This window comes from Urocitellus parryii, chromosome 10, assembly GCF_045843805.1.
Source record: "Urocitellus parryii isolate mUroPar1 chromosome 10, mUroPar1.hap1, whole genome shotgun sequence".
Classification (NCBI taxonomy): domain Eukaryota; kingdom Metazoa; phylum Chordata; class Mammalia; order Rodentia; family Sciuridae; genus Urocitellus; species Urocitellus parryii.
Window position 1 is genome coordinate 105,642,552 of NC_135540.1, and position 14,877 is coordinate 105,657,428.

General features: G+C 44.4%; 1 protein-coding gene across 2 annotated transcripts in view; it reads left to right on the forward strand.

The window, feature by feature from the left end:
• Positions 1-14,877, forward strand: part of Lnx1 (ligand of numb-protein X 1) — a 166,319-nt gene that overhangs the window by 123,829 nt on the left and 27,613 nt on the right. For both annotated transcript variants that reach the window (XM_077803569.1, XM_026385427.2), the window contains 4 exons: positions 4,265-4,506; positions 5,013-5,165; positions 8,589-8,791; positions 11,396-11,767. In XM_077803569.1, the coding sequence (XP_077659695.1) occupies positions 4,265-4,506; positions 5,013-5,165; positions 8,589-8,791; positions 11,396-11,767 (970 nt within the window). The remainder of the gene's footprint in view (positions 1-4,264; positions 4,507-5,012; positions 5,166-8,588; positions 8,792-11,395; positions 11,768-14,877) is intronic.

Below are 14,877 nucleotides of genomic sequence, written 5' to 3' on the forward strand. Positions count from 1 at the left end.
CTCACCCACAAACCTTACATGGGGGAAGAGAGGGAGATTGGGGGCAGAGGAGGAGGAGGGCAGTGTTGCTGCCTGAGGCACGAAAAGAGAAAAAAACCCAACCTACCCACCTGGCCATTTTTTCTTATCACCAAAGATTGGAATGTGCCACCTCTTGAGATAGAGCTCTCCTACATAGGTGTTTTGTTTGGACCACACAGTGTTTTTTAAAATTTTTGAATTTGTGGCCAACATTTAAAAATCAAGAGATTTCACGTTTTTAAAAAATGATTCTTGGCATGCAAATTGCTTGCTCAACAGCACGGGGCTGGCCTTCATAAGGCTACAATCAGCAAAGCTCTGTAGTAGCCACTGAGTCCTACTCCCAACAGCAGTCTTCACCATGGTCCCCACCCAGTCCCTCCTCCCTCCTGTCCTCAAAGCACAAGAGTTTGCAAGCCCAGGTTTAAAGGAAGGTCAGAGTGGGTGATTAATGAACTCCAAGAGAGGAGCAAACTGGTTGTTTATCTGGTATAAAAATGAAATGAGAAAGAAAGAATAAAAGTTAGATTGAGGGGAGGTGAGATAGTTTCCCTGACAACGATGATGAAGGTATTGAAGGTCACTTTCTTGTGGACAACTTTTGCTCTCCTGTCATAAGAGGGTAAGTTCACCGTAGCAAGTTGCCATTCCCTATAAACTGGCTACTGCTGCCCGGTTGGCCCAACTCTTAGGAGGACACTCTTCAGGACCTCTGTGAGTTGTGTCTGGAATCTGTCCTGCTTCATCTACAACTCACTTTTAACAGTGAATTCACAGACCAAGGAAATTTGTAGGAAAGGGGTTTGTTTTCTCCCCACAAAAGAAACAAAAATCGCAGCATAGCTAGGGTTAGCATTCATCCAGATTTGCCTCTGCTTGCTTTGATAAAGGAGCGCAGGCCCCCCCCTACTCCATTATCACCAAGACAACCAGTGTTCCGAATTGCTTGTTTTAATGGACGGTCAGACATCCAAAGTTTGTGGTTCCGTTGGAAAGTGGTTTTCTGTGTTCCTTGTGTTCATCCTTCAAGTTCAGAGCCATCACCACCTGAGAGCACTTAGCAAGCTCAGGATAACCGAAAGAGAGCATAAATCCTGCTGGCTTTGAACACAACCCAGGGCTCACAGTATGTTCCTGAACTGGCCAACGGTAATCAGCTCTTCCTCTCTCCTTCCCTCTTGTATGCTTGTAAATCAAGAGGCCCCAGTATTAGTCACCACAAAAGAGATAATTAGTAAGTACAAAGCTGCTCCCTCCATCCATCACTCTTAGATTCCAGCTTAGCCAAGAGGTTGGAGCAAGCTAACATTGCACAAGGATGAGTTACTTAAACAAGATTATTTTTTGTTTTCAAACAAAGCTTATGAGTCTGTTTCACTCTAAATTCTGCATCCTCCCCAGTCGTAAGAACAGCTGTGACCCGGGGCCAAAGGGAAGGTCCTTACTCATTGCATGAAGTTTGCCTTTCCTGGAACCCCAGGAATTTGAAATAGCAGTGCTGCTTTAATGGCATAGTCTTGGGGATTCCGAACTTTTAGGAATGCTTCACCCATCTTCAGTGATCAGGAAACAGAATAAGATGCCACTTTCTTTTACTGGGATATGCCATGTCCTCCCCCAAGAAAAGCTTGCTTGTGCCTTTGCCAACCTTTTGTGCAATTGGAAAATTAATTTCCTGCTCTGGCAGGGCATATGGTCAAGGGCAACTGTTGCCCCCCAAAAATAAAGGCTGTTTCCAGACCCACTAAGCAGTCTAGGAACTTCCTTCCTGTGCCTTGCTGACCAAATATTGCTGGCCTGCATAGAAGTGTTCCACTCATGTATTTATGACTTGGGAGCTGCTCAAATGCACACTGGCTTCTATTTTTTCCATCACACAATGTTTCTTCCAGTTTTTGAATTTCCCATATCAACCACTTTGCTATTTTTAAGCAGAATATTTTCAAGCCAAAGTAGCTGGTCGGTATGATAAAATCTCACTGACTCTAGCAGGAGCTTGAACTCTTCCAAGGTGGGCGGTATAAGCAGTATGAACTGGGCCTTGTCCCAGCCTTTCTCTTCTTCTAGAAGATGAGGGTACACGGTTGTATAATCCTAGTTCCTTTCTATTAAGATTTAAAATCATGTTTCATCAAAGCTAAGATGCTGCTAATTCTAAGAAACATCATACTGAAAGTGCTTGAAAGAAAAATAAATTTTAGAAGTTCCACTGGTTAAAAGATCTTGAAACATCTTTAAAGATGTTTGTTCCCATGGTGACTGGATTGTTCACAGCAGACTCTTGTGTTTTGAAATCCTTTGAGGCAGAATTGGCAACTTCTCCTTCCCTGTGTTGTGTTGCTTGATATGACATAGTTGATCCTTTTTGAAGATCTAAGTAACAAAATGTAACATCACCTTTCATCTCCTTGGAGGTGTCTTTCTAAGCAAATAAAGCATTTACTTATTCCTTTGCAAGAAAATGTGGGATTTCAGAGCTACTAAGGATGAATATTTGCTTCATCAATATCCAACGTATACCCCTCTGCTCTGTTTCTGAGACTTTCTATATGTACGGTAGCTTTTCATTTCAGTGCTGATTCATAATGTAAGCTTTTCTAAGACACTTAAGTGGCAGTTAAACTCAGGGTTGTAGTGCCAAGAGTGAGGCCAACACAGCAGAAATGACAAGAGAGACACCTGTGATTGTGTCTTTCTGGCCACTCTCAGGCAATAACATCCATGTCGTGACTGCTCCTTGGCAACAAACACGTACCCGCATTAATCACACTTGTTACAATATGAAAAAAAATGAGCATTTAAAAATAGCTAAATAATGGAAAGGTCTACAATTCTACAACTGTGTATCTAGCAAGGTAAACTCTTAATAAGACAGTATCAACAAAACTTTATGCCAAGAAGTAAGTGTAGATTTTTTAACCAGGTTAACAAAAAATTGCCCCACATCCCTCAGTTCAGTAAATTTAAGGGCAAGGATTCTGATCCAGACAATAGGGCCTTCTATCCTGCCAGTTCTATGGTTATAAGGGTAGTAGACATCATGCATGCAGATTGACTGTAGACCAACATTGGATTCTGTTCCTTTTCAAGATTTTTCTTCCAATGAAGCATCATTTCCCACAGGATCACAAAGGTCTTTTTTAAATAGCTCAATCAAATAGAGTTTTTTATAATTAATTGATCAGAATAACTTCTAATTAGCATGTCTAATACATGCCAATGGCCACTTCTTAAAGGAACTCATGGGAATGATTTCTGTTTTTACAACTATGGGAGCTGCCTACCCTCACCACAGTGCAATGAGATAGTTAAATCATCATCATTTCCCAACCAGAACCTTGCCTGTGAGTTGAAATGACTCGCCCAGTGACAACAGAAATGCAATCATGGCAAAATAGGGGCCTAGATCAGCTCAAACCTTGGACTCCCAAGCCTTAGGTATCATCCTCTCTTTCTAATTCTCCCTATTACATCAATGACTGGTCTTACACAGTTAGTTTGTTTGATTTTTTACTTAAATGGATGGTGAAACAAATAGGTTTACATAAATGGATGGATAGAAACAAATATGTTTTTGTTAAAAAAAAATAAAATAAAATAAAAGCTATTTTATTCTCCTAATGTTAGAAAATGTGATCATGAATGACATTTTCCAGTATATAACATCCCTGGTCCTGGCCTCTCTGAGCAATAAGGGAGGTCCTTGGAGACCAGCCCAGAGGCAGAAATGGAAGCCACCAAGCCTGCCCCTGGAGAATAGTGATACTGAGGAAACTCCTGTGGCTTTGTGGCAATGGTGCTTTGGTTTCCATGGACAGTTAAATATGGATTCTGGGAGGAGCTTTGTATTTAATGTTCAATACTGTGGGAGCAAAACCCAAAAGAAAGGAGTGAGAGTATGACTAAGAGCTTTCATGGTCAAAATAGATACCAGCAAGAAGAAATTACCAAAGTCCAAACAGGTAAAGATCACCATCCTCCAACCCTAGTCACGTAGACACCAGAATGTTCATAGGTTTGTAGTCCAGCAACTGGGGTAGAGGCTGCATTAGGAGAATACAATAAGAACCCTTTAATTGTTTTCTCAGGTTGTTAATCCATTTGGTGGCAATGTTGGTATATTGAGTACCTACGTGTGAAAAGGGAAGGGGGCATAGGGCCGGCCTATGTGTTTGAAGAGGCCTGAATGAATAATGGCTGCAGGGGGGACCCTTTTCTGACCTCCCCACTGGTCCTGTCTCAGCTGTAAAGGTGCCTCCCACTATGGCCTGACCAAAGACAGGAAGAGGCGCTCGCAAGATGGCTGCCCAGATGGCTGCGCCAGCCTCACAGCGACGGCGCTCTCCCCAGAGGTCTCTGCGGCTGCCACCATCTCCTTAATGATGGACGAGCCTGGCCTAGACAACCCTGCCTACGTGTCAACGGCCGAGGATGGTCAGCCAGCCAACAGTCCCTTGGACTCTGGCCGGAGCAACCGAACTAGGGGTGAGTCAAATGGGTGGGTGTTGGGGAATGGGCTCTTGGCCTTTCTTGGGATTGCCCTCTATGGAATACTCACTGTGGAAAATTCTGGAATTGTTTTTGTAAGGGAAATGGTTCTGGTAGTTTTGGCAGCCACCCTGAGTCCAATTCTCCAAAGTGAAATGAAACCAGGAGTACCTCAGGTCATTAGAACTGTGTACTCTGACGTGGTGAAAGGGGGTGAAGGGAGACCAGATGATTTATCACTCCCCCAGTGCCAGGGCTTTCCCTGCCTGCTCCAGAAAAGTGCTGTTACATTCACTTTCTCCCAAGGGGGAAAGCTGATTTTAAAACAAGCCACATGTATTTCACTGTAGGAAATTTAGAAAGCAGAGGTAAGCAGATTCTACCTAGAGGAAATCCTACTACCTAGAGGTCACTCCTGTTCAGGTTTTCATGTATTTTATCAGATGTGTCCATGAAAGATGATTTCTATTAACTACTGGTTCTATCACCTCGCTTTTCCTCAGCACGGCCCTTTGAGCGATCCACTATCCGAAGTAGATCTTTTAAAAAAATTAACCGAGCTTTGAGTGTTCTTCGGAGGACAAAGAGTGGGAGTGCAGTTGCCAATCAAACTGACCAGGGCAGGGAACATCCTGAAAATCCCACTGCCCCTGAAGGTAAGTGAAGCCCCCCAGGAGGGTGGACCTGGGCTAGGCTCCCAGGGTAAATCAGGGTGAGGACAACTTGGCCACCACCCACCTTCTCTTCCCAAGGTTATAAAATACTTTTTGCCTTGATCAATATCCTTCTCTTGCAAGTAACTGAAGTCAGAAATGAATGCTGTCCTTTTTTACAAATGAGGGGAAAGTGTCAGATCCCTTGCCTTTAGAAGCTGGTTGAGGGCTGGGGCTGTCGCTCAGTGGTAGAGCACTTGCCTAGCACGGGTGAGGCACTGGGTTCGATTCTCAGCATCACATAAAAACAAATGAATAAAATAAAGGTGAAATTCTTAAAAAAGCAAACAAAAAGGAGCTAGCTTAATGCATACGAAGAATGATAATCATAGCTAATAAATGGAAAGCATTTAAAATAGTGCTGGCACAAAATAAATGACGTATTAATTTGTTCTCATTAAACTCTGTACAAGGTGTGGTTCTGAGTGTTTTGTGTGCGTCTCCTCAGTCCTCCACACAATGAAGAAGTCACTATTATTATCCCTGTTTTACAGGTGAAGGCAACTGAGGCACAGAGATGTTACGTAGCTTGTTCCAGCTTATCTTGCTGAACTTTGAATACAGCTCTAGAATCCATGCTAAGAAAGTCATTAGGTGGATAGTAGATCCTATGTGGTTTCAGCAGTTTAAAGGGAGCTGAAGAAATACCGTCTTACCCATTTCTTCTCATTTCATTTTAGAAGTTTTGAGTAGTAATAATAATAGCTTTTTAAATAAAAGATGAGTTCTTTCTGTGTTCCAGGTAGAGTTCTGAGCCATCAACAATGCTAAGGAATGAGGGTTACCATTCCCATTTTATAGATGAGGAAACTGAGTCACAGAGAGATTAGGCAACTAAGCCAGAGTCACCCAGGTGAAAAAAAGAAATGGTAGAACTACGATTTTAGCTCAGATTCTCTGGCTCCAGAAACTACTCCGATAACCACCAAGTTATTCTGCCCTTCATTCTTGGAGGTTGAAAGGTGGAGCCTAAATCACCATATTCATTATGCCCTCAGAAGGTTCTCGAGGAGGCACATTAAGCCCCTTCTTTCTTACTTACTTATGACTGCCTCTTACCCTGTGTGTGTTCTCTCCCTGTGTCTCTGTTTCTGTTTCTGTGTGTGTGTGTGTGTGTGTGTGCGTGTGTGTATTTGTGCGCGTGCGCTCTAACTACTGTGAGCCTCTTACGGTCTTGTACGTACTTTACCTCTTTTCCTCACCCTACTGCTATTATTATGAAACCTCAAAATACCCATTCAAATTGCTTAGCTCAGTGCCACCGTACAATGAACTCACTGTAAACAATAATAATTGTCAAATACTTTGGTCCTCTGGGGAGCGTGCAATTTTGAATAAATTCTTTTCTTTCCAGACTAATGCAAGTTTGACAGTTCAGAAATGACTTTAATGCTTTGGAGTCACTAGGGTCTCGCTGGTGTGGCTCTAATTAACGTCATTTACGAGTGTGACTGGGTCTGTCCTTTCAGACTATGAAAGCAGATGTCCTTGAGCGGTTTAGGTTTGGGAGTATGGTTTTTGTAACTCTGTTGGGAATGAGGTAGCAAGGGAGGGGACAGAGGGAGGGAGGATCCGCAGCTTTGATGATTATTTCCAAATCTTTCTTTACTCAAAATACTTTTTAAGAACTCGCCTTTCCCTTGTTCCTAGACATGTCCTGACAGTTGCTGTGGTGTAGCCCACCTAATGGAATCAGAGTAGCTGAAACACTGATTGAACTCAAACACCCAAGAACTGTTAGCACCAGAACCGACAGATTAAGACAGCTACTGGCTGCTTTATAGCAAAGCCAGTCATTTCCATTAAATTAAATCTGAGCAGAGTTTAAGGGCACACATTTACAATGTCTCAGGCTTGCTCTGGCCACTAAATTACCTTGTTAACCATGCTCTGTAACACTTAGAAATAACTGTGATTTTTTTTAATGTATGGTTCCTGGAGAGTTGGGTTTATTAGGAAAAATGGACTGAAATCGTAGATTTTGAAAATAGTCACAAAAAATGGATTATCTAGAATCAGGCCTGCAGTGTTCCAGTTTCCAGATGACAACATTAAAGGAGATTCTCAGGGTAAAGACAGCTGTGAGCAGCTGCAGGAGGCAGAAGCTCGTCCCTCTGCACCCTAACTTCAGTCTCAGGCTACTCAGGGGAGCCACTCTTCCCGCCTGACCTGGTGGCTGGGTCCCATCACTTAACGGTTTCTCCTCCATACACTTCAATTCAAGCTGAAATGGAAAAGTGTGCCCCTGCTGGGTTATGGTTCCTTAGGACAAGTCCCTGTGGCTTCTTACCTGGCTGTGAATACCTGGTTCCAGGAAGCCTGATGGAGGCAGTCAGCAGTCAGCAGGGGCACCAGGTTCAGACCTGGCCCTGAGGGTCACCTGACTCTGCAGCCCCCAGCTAGTTGGTTCATTTCCCCTTTCTGCTGGAACAAGCTAAGGAGCAGAAAAGGCCCTACAGCCACCATCTTAGATGCTTCTCTTTACCTGGTCATAGCAGGATGGGAAGGGGGAGGAAAGAGGGAACTATGAAAGGTTTCATGGGGAAATCAGATTCTTCAGCTAAAAAAAAAAAAAAAAAAAAATTGAGTTTGGAAACACCAGCCTACATAATCATTAAATCTCCTTAGCTCTGAATCCAGTGATTGAGGCAGATCAGGGACGAACCTCCAGAAGCTAAGCCTTGGACTCTTCTTACTTATGAAACAGCTCTTGTGACTTTAACTATTGAAAGTCGCATCTGAAAGAGAGGGCTGATGATTTCCCCCAACCCTAAAAAGCAGGGTCTTGAGAGGAAAGAATCCTTAAAATGATCAAAGAAGGCAGAAGAGCAGGTTTGTTTTATTTTTGTCCTTAAATCAGCAGGTGCTGACGCTGCAGTCCATTCCGTAAAAGATGTTCCTTCATTCGATCATCCATTCCTGTTCACCCAGTAAATATCAGCAGAAGACTCTTGCATGTAGAGATCTGTACACAGAACCATGGAGAAGCCAGAAATCAGGCCCTCAAGGATTTTACTATCAAGTGGGCAATATAAGAAAGGGGCATGAATATCCGTAATAGAAGGTTGAATGCCATAAGAAATAGAGAGAAAGGCTTATAGGAAATGGCATGTTTAGAGAGAGCAAGGGAAAAAGGGATCAGGGTAGAGTGTAATTGGAAGGGATCATTTCATGCAGCCTTGTAGGAAAAGTTGGTTTTAGGCCCAGGATGAAAAGAATTCCAGCAGAGCAACTCACCCTGGCACCAAGGGAGCATAAGTAGAAAATACACTCGAGAAACAATGAACAGTTTAATTTGGCAAGAAAAGCGGTTGGAAATGCCACTGGGTGGTTGTCTTAAATAAATACTATCTTTGCCCATTTCAGTCTTTCCAAGGCTGTATCACCTGATTCCAGATGGTGAAATTACCAGCATCAAAATCAATCGAGTGGATCCCAACGAAAGCCTCTCCATCAGGCTTGTGGGAGGCAGCGAAACTCCACTGGTCCATATCATTATCCAACACATTTATCGTGATGGAGTGATTGCTAGAGATGGCCGGCTGTTGCCAGGAGACATCATCCTCAAGGTAGAGACTGTGGCTGTGGTCTGTGACAAGGCCCTTCCTATAAAAACCCTTCAAAGCAGATGATGGATGGATGTGGATGGACGGTTGAATGGACGGATGGGTAGGTTGGTGGATGGATGGCCAGACAGATGGGTGGGTGGATGGATGGTTGGATGGATGGATGGACAGGTGGGTGGGTAGATGGGTGGATGGATGGTTGGTTGAATGGATGAGGAGAAAATAGCAAAATAAATGTGGACATTCATTTTCCATAGTTGTCATATGACTCTTCATATGAGATTTATCATAATTGAGAAAGTCTTTCATTCTCACTCTTTCCCCTTCCAGTTTATAAATATTTCTGTTTCTGTATTTCCTTCTCTCCTCTCTTTCTTCTCCCTGCTACTTTTTAATCTTCTTTCCCCTTCTCTACCTCTCTTTCCCCCCCCCTCCTTCTCCTTCAGCATTTAAGTAACATAAAACTGGAACATATATTTTCTTAAATTATTTTTAGAGCAGATTAATGGAACATTTTGTGTTTTATCTAATCACATCCAGATATTTATTCTTCTAAAGTAAATTTCCTATGGTTTAATGGTTCTCCATGAAAATAAAAACAATCCCTCGGCTATTTTTACCAACTCAGAGACATTGCAGGGGAGACACATGGAGGAGTGAGTTGTCTTGGGCATGCTGTCCGCCAAGACTTGGGTGAGGAGAGGGACTTCAAGGAGGACTTTTCAGGAGACAGGATAAAATAAGAGCTGTTTATCAGACAGAAGTCAAACGTGTGCCAGAAGTGACGAGGGATCCCTCCCTGCTCATATATTTCCTGATACTCAGATAACGGGTGCATCCCTCCCCTTCTAGGTTGCTAAGGGACAAGCTCTTGTCACACTGTGAGCTGTTTGTTTGGCAAACTAATTGGAAGAAGAGGAGAAATAATCTAAAGCAGTTATTGCAGCAATGCTGACATTCCCACTGGCCTCTGAGGTGGGAATCAACCTCAGGGGGCTGTCAGCCGTGCAATCTGCAGTGCTCTGCATGGCTTCCTCCCCAACCATGGAAACTCTGCTGCCTGGGAGGGTTGCACAAGAAAACATGTTGATTCTTGTGGTCTTCAGCTGGCACTTGCAGGCAAAAGGGCTGCCAGCACTCTTTGCAGGCAACCCTGACCTCTTGGCCTGGGTGTAATGGGGAAAGCAGGCCCTCTACTCTGCTCACCTGTGCTTGGACAAAGGTGGCCTGTGTTTGCATGGGGAGCCCCTGCTCTTCTCTGGAGCCATAGCAGAGAATGGGTGACTGTCTCTCAGGAAGGTTTTTCCGAAGCTCATTCCAGGGCGCCTCTAACAATTGGCTGCAAGTACAAGAAATCTTACCAAACTCGAGAAATTCAAGAAGGCTGTGGCTCCTTCATGGGCCCCCTCCTCAAGAACCGAGTGCAGGGCTCCTCTGAATTGTTTTCTTCCAGAGAGGTGCCTAACGCTCGGGGCTGCAGCCCCCAGGCAGGACCTGTGTAGCTGGCGTAATTAAAACCAGAAAGCCTGCTGCAGCAACAGCCCTGCATGCTGTTATGAGAGGCACAAATGGGAGGGCCAAGCTTAAGTAGGTGAGGTGAGCTAGCCTTTCAATAAGGGAGCCCAGAAACTTCCTTTCACGTTGGTGTGTTTGAAATTGTATAAGGACTTCTCTCCACCTTTTTGCTGGAAGGAAACACAGACAAGATGAGCACCTTAATACCTACACACACACTATCACTTTCACTACCACACTAGCATACCTGGAAACAGACTCATGCACACCACTTAGACACTTGTCCGTCACACACTTATACATACACCCTCATGCACATATGCACAGTCTCTCACACACACATGCACTATCACTTGTAACAATAATCACGCATATGCACACGTGCACACGTTCAGATTTATATATTCTCTCTTTCTCTCTCTCTCTCTCTCTCACACACAGAGAGAGAGAGAGAGAGAGAGAGAGAGAGAGAGAGAGAGAGAGAGAAATGGGAAAAAGAAGTTCCAGTATGGGTGACCCAGGGAGAATAATCCAATTGAAGAATTTTGAAAAGAAAATGTCAACTCAGCTTGGTTTGAACGGCCATTAATGTTATCGTTTGGGGCTGGCATAGAGTTCAATGGCAGAGCATGTGCTTAGCATGCATGAAAAAAATCATAAAAAAGAATAAGTGTTTAGTTATGTAATCATTTGACAGAGCTGGATGGGAAGATTTTTTTTCTTTTGTCTTTTCCTACTTTTTCTTTCTTCCCTCCCCTCCTACCAGCTAAAAAATAAGTTTGGCAGGCAACAGAAATGAAGGTTGGAACTCTGTAAATAAATGGGCAGCCTATGTGAAGACAAGTTTGCAGATAAAGGGTGCCCATTCACAGAGGCCTGAAAGGTACCACGGGAAAACCGGGATGTTTGTACAGAATAAGGGGAGAGCCTGGGAAGTCTCTAAGGGAGCAGCACCCCTGGTCTTCCGAGGTCCTGGATCTTTAACTTCTTTACTGTTTCGGGATCTCACCCAGGGCCCTGCACAGGTGAGCCTGGGCCTCTGAGGACGGGTGATGGCAGGGGTGGTTGACTACAGATGCTCTATTCCCCCAGGTCAACGGAATGGACATCAGCAACGTCCCCCACAACTACGCTCTGCGCCTCCTGCGACAGCCCTGCCAGGTCCTGCGGCTCACCGTGCTGCGAGAGCAGAAGTTCCGAAGCAGGAGCAATGGACAGGTGTTGGACTCCTACGGACCTCGGGATGACAGTTTCCATGTGATTCTCAACAAAAGCACCCCCGAGGAGCAGCTGGGAATAAAACTGGTGCGCAAAGTGGACGAACCTGGGGTGTTCATCTTCAATGTGCTGGATGGGGGCGTGGCGGACCGACACGGCCAGCTGGAGGAGAACGACCGCGTGCTGGCCATCAATGGACATGACCTCCGATATGGCAGCCCAGAGAGTGCGGCTCATCTGATTCAGGTGGGTCACAGTCAGAATCCCCCAGCTTGAGCGGAGCACGTGCCTCCCTTCAGGCAGTCTAAGTGGAAGGGCCAGGGTTGCCAAAGTTTCTGCCCAGGTAAGAACCGTATGCAAGCAACTGATGTGCCTTGGGATCTAGTGCATTCCCTGTGCATTGTTCCAGATGCAACTGAACACATGCGGCTGTGTGTTGCAACCTCACAAGGTTAAAGTCACTGAAGGTTAGCAGGGTCAAGTCATCTTTGTACCCAGTGTGTTAGATGCAGACCTAGGAGTCATTCCCATACATCTGGAAACCTCCAAGACAGCCTATTGTATTAACTCCCTCAAGAAAGAGTTAAGAATAGCCTGACAGTGCACTAATACATTTTTCTGATCCGTGTGATTTCATTTACATGAGTGTGCATCTTATTGACTGTGGTTGGATCACCATGGAATTTTCTTCCTTTTCTTTTTTGTAATTAAACTTTTTATTTTGAGATAACTCTGGATTAATAAAAAAACAATAATTCTGGGTTGTTGTAAAAGACAACACAGAGGAATCCCTTATCCACATTTCTCTTTTCAACAGTGTTAATATCTTGCAAAACCCTGGTACAGTATCACAACCAGGCTGTTGACACTGACATATCAAGATGCAGAATATTTCCATCCCCACAAAGATCCTTATGAAAGTGATCCTTTTATAGCCACATCTGCCTCCCTCCTACCCCGCCTCCTCCTCACCCTTGGCAACTGCTCATCTGTTCTCCATTTCTGTAATTTTGAATTTTAAATTTTTTATATATATCATACAATATATAAGCTTTTGTGATTAACTTTTCTCATTTGAATTTTCTGAAGATTCCTTCAGATAGTTGGGTATCTCAGTAATGTTGCCTGAGCTGACAGCTTTATTCTTAAAGGGACCGATATTCTTCTGAGCTCTTGTGTTCTAACCCATTCATTCCTTTCACTTATCAAACATGTATTAAGTTTCCACTGCTAACCTGGCCCTGGGTTAGGTGCAGAGAACAGGCAGGTGTTGCTCTCCCCAAGGAGCCCACTCTCTGACAGGGTGGACTTTGTCTTCACAACTGTCATATGGTGTGATAGTTCTGCAATGGAGAACTAAAGTCCAGCTGGTGCAGATGCAGGAGAGACCTTTGCTGAGATAGGCCTACCTAGGAACTCTTTGTGGCAGAAGAAAGTCTTGAACTGGAGCTTTCAGGAATGAGCAGAAGTTCTCTAGGTGGATAAGCAGCGAGAATCATTCTAATGAGATACAACACAGAAGAACATTTCCCTCTGTCCCATCAGGGTAATGGCTAATACCTGAAGCATAGTGGGTTCAAAGTAGCAGCAAATACACAAGGAAGAAGTGGGAGGCAAGGGCCAGGCCATGGAGAGTATTATGAGCCAGGCTAAGGCCAAGAATATCTCCAAAGCCATGGAATATCATTGGATGGCTCTAGGAAGGAAGGTGATGTGAATCTTCCAGAAAGATCTGTCCTCAGAGAGATAGACAGTCAGCAGAAATTGAACCCTGCAAGGCTCAGAGCTGCCCTCAAGCACTCATGCTTCCCTCTCCCCTTGGCACCTACTCATGGACTGCTTCCAGGGGACAGCAACTCTGATCACAGTTGTTTGTGTGCTTATCCCTCTTCTTCAAGGAGAATTGAACAGTACATTGTATATTTGCCAGTTGAAACCTGGGCAGCCAGGGGCAGAGGGTGCATAGGGACTTGCCCTATTCCCTCTGCTCATGAGGGCAGGAAGCACACCTGGTGCCTGGGCCCTGAGCAGTGGCTCTTGGTGGGAGTCCCAGTTCCAAGGTAATGCTCAGCCCCCTGGGTGTTCATTTGCCCAAGAAGGCCTGAGCTCATACCCTGTGAAGGAGGTAGAGGAAAAAAGCAGGGTTACCAGAGGCATATCCTCTCGGGGTTTACACCAGAATTCAAATTACCTGGCCCCAACATCTCTGACCATCACACTTACTTAGCTACATGTCTACTTGGTATCTAAAGTAAATGTCTAGCCAGGGGCAGTGGCATGCACCTGTAATCCCAGTGGCTCGGGAGGCTGATGCAGGAGGATTACTAGTTCAAAGTCAGTCTCAGCAAAAGCAAGGTGCTAAGCAACTCAATGAGACCCTGTCTCTAAATAAAATATAAAATAGGGCTGGGGATGTGGCTCAGTGGTTGAGTGCCCCTGAGTTCAATCTCCAGTACCCATAAATAAATAAATAAAGTTAATGTTTAAGGCATCTCAAAATTCATGTCCAAAACGGATCCCTTGACTTCTCCACACTCCACCCATGGTCAAACCTTCTCCCCTTTCTTCTTTCCAGTCTCCAGAAATGGTGCCATTTACCCAGATACTTGGCCAAAAGGAGTCTTCACATACTTGAGCATCCTTCTCTCCCAGTTCATTTCTCACCACCTCCGTGGCCCCCATCAGCCAGGCTGGCCCACTGCAAGAGCCTCTTAACCAGCCTCCTTGCTTCCACACTCAATTGCAGAATGACTTCTTTGCAAAGCCACTCTCCTGCTCTCAGCCTTCTGGGCCTTCTCAAGATAATTAGGTTAAAATTACAAAACCTTGGCATGGTGGGCAGACACAGACATACTCTGGCCTTTCGTTCTCTCTCCAGATTCATTTCTCAAGCAAAGGGGAGAATTTCTGGTATTCTCCACTTAGTTTAACCATTTTTAGCTACATTGCCTTCTTCCCACTCTGCACATATTTCAAGAAGTTTTCCACCTCTGAGCCCAAGTTCTTGCTGTCCCTCTGCCTAGAAGAATCTTCTGTAGAAGATTCATGTCTATCAGACTCCCCCCATACCTCATTTAAGTCTCTCCTTCTCAGAGAGCCTTCCCTGACAATCTCACTTAAAATAGAGTGCCCGTCACAGAGTCCGTCATCTCATCTATTTTTCTTTCCTACCAACTGTTTTATGATTACCTGCCAGTCTAGGGTGGCATAATATGGTGGAATATTATATCCCAAGCACTTAGCCCAGTGCCTGGCAAGAGCAGGCACTCTAATAAGCATTTACTTAAGGTTTGAAAATTTTGTTGAATTTGAAAAATGGAGTCAAATTATGAATCTGTAAATCTATGTAAGATATA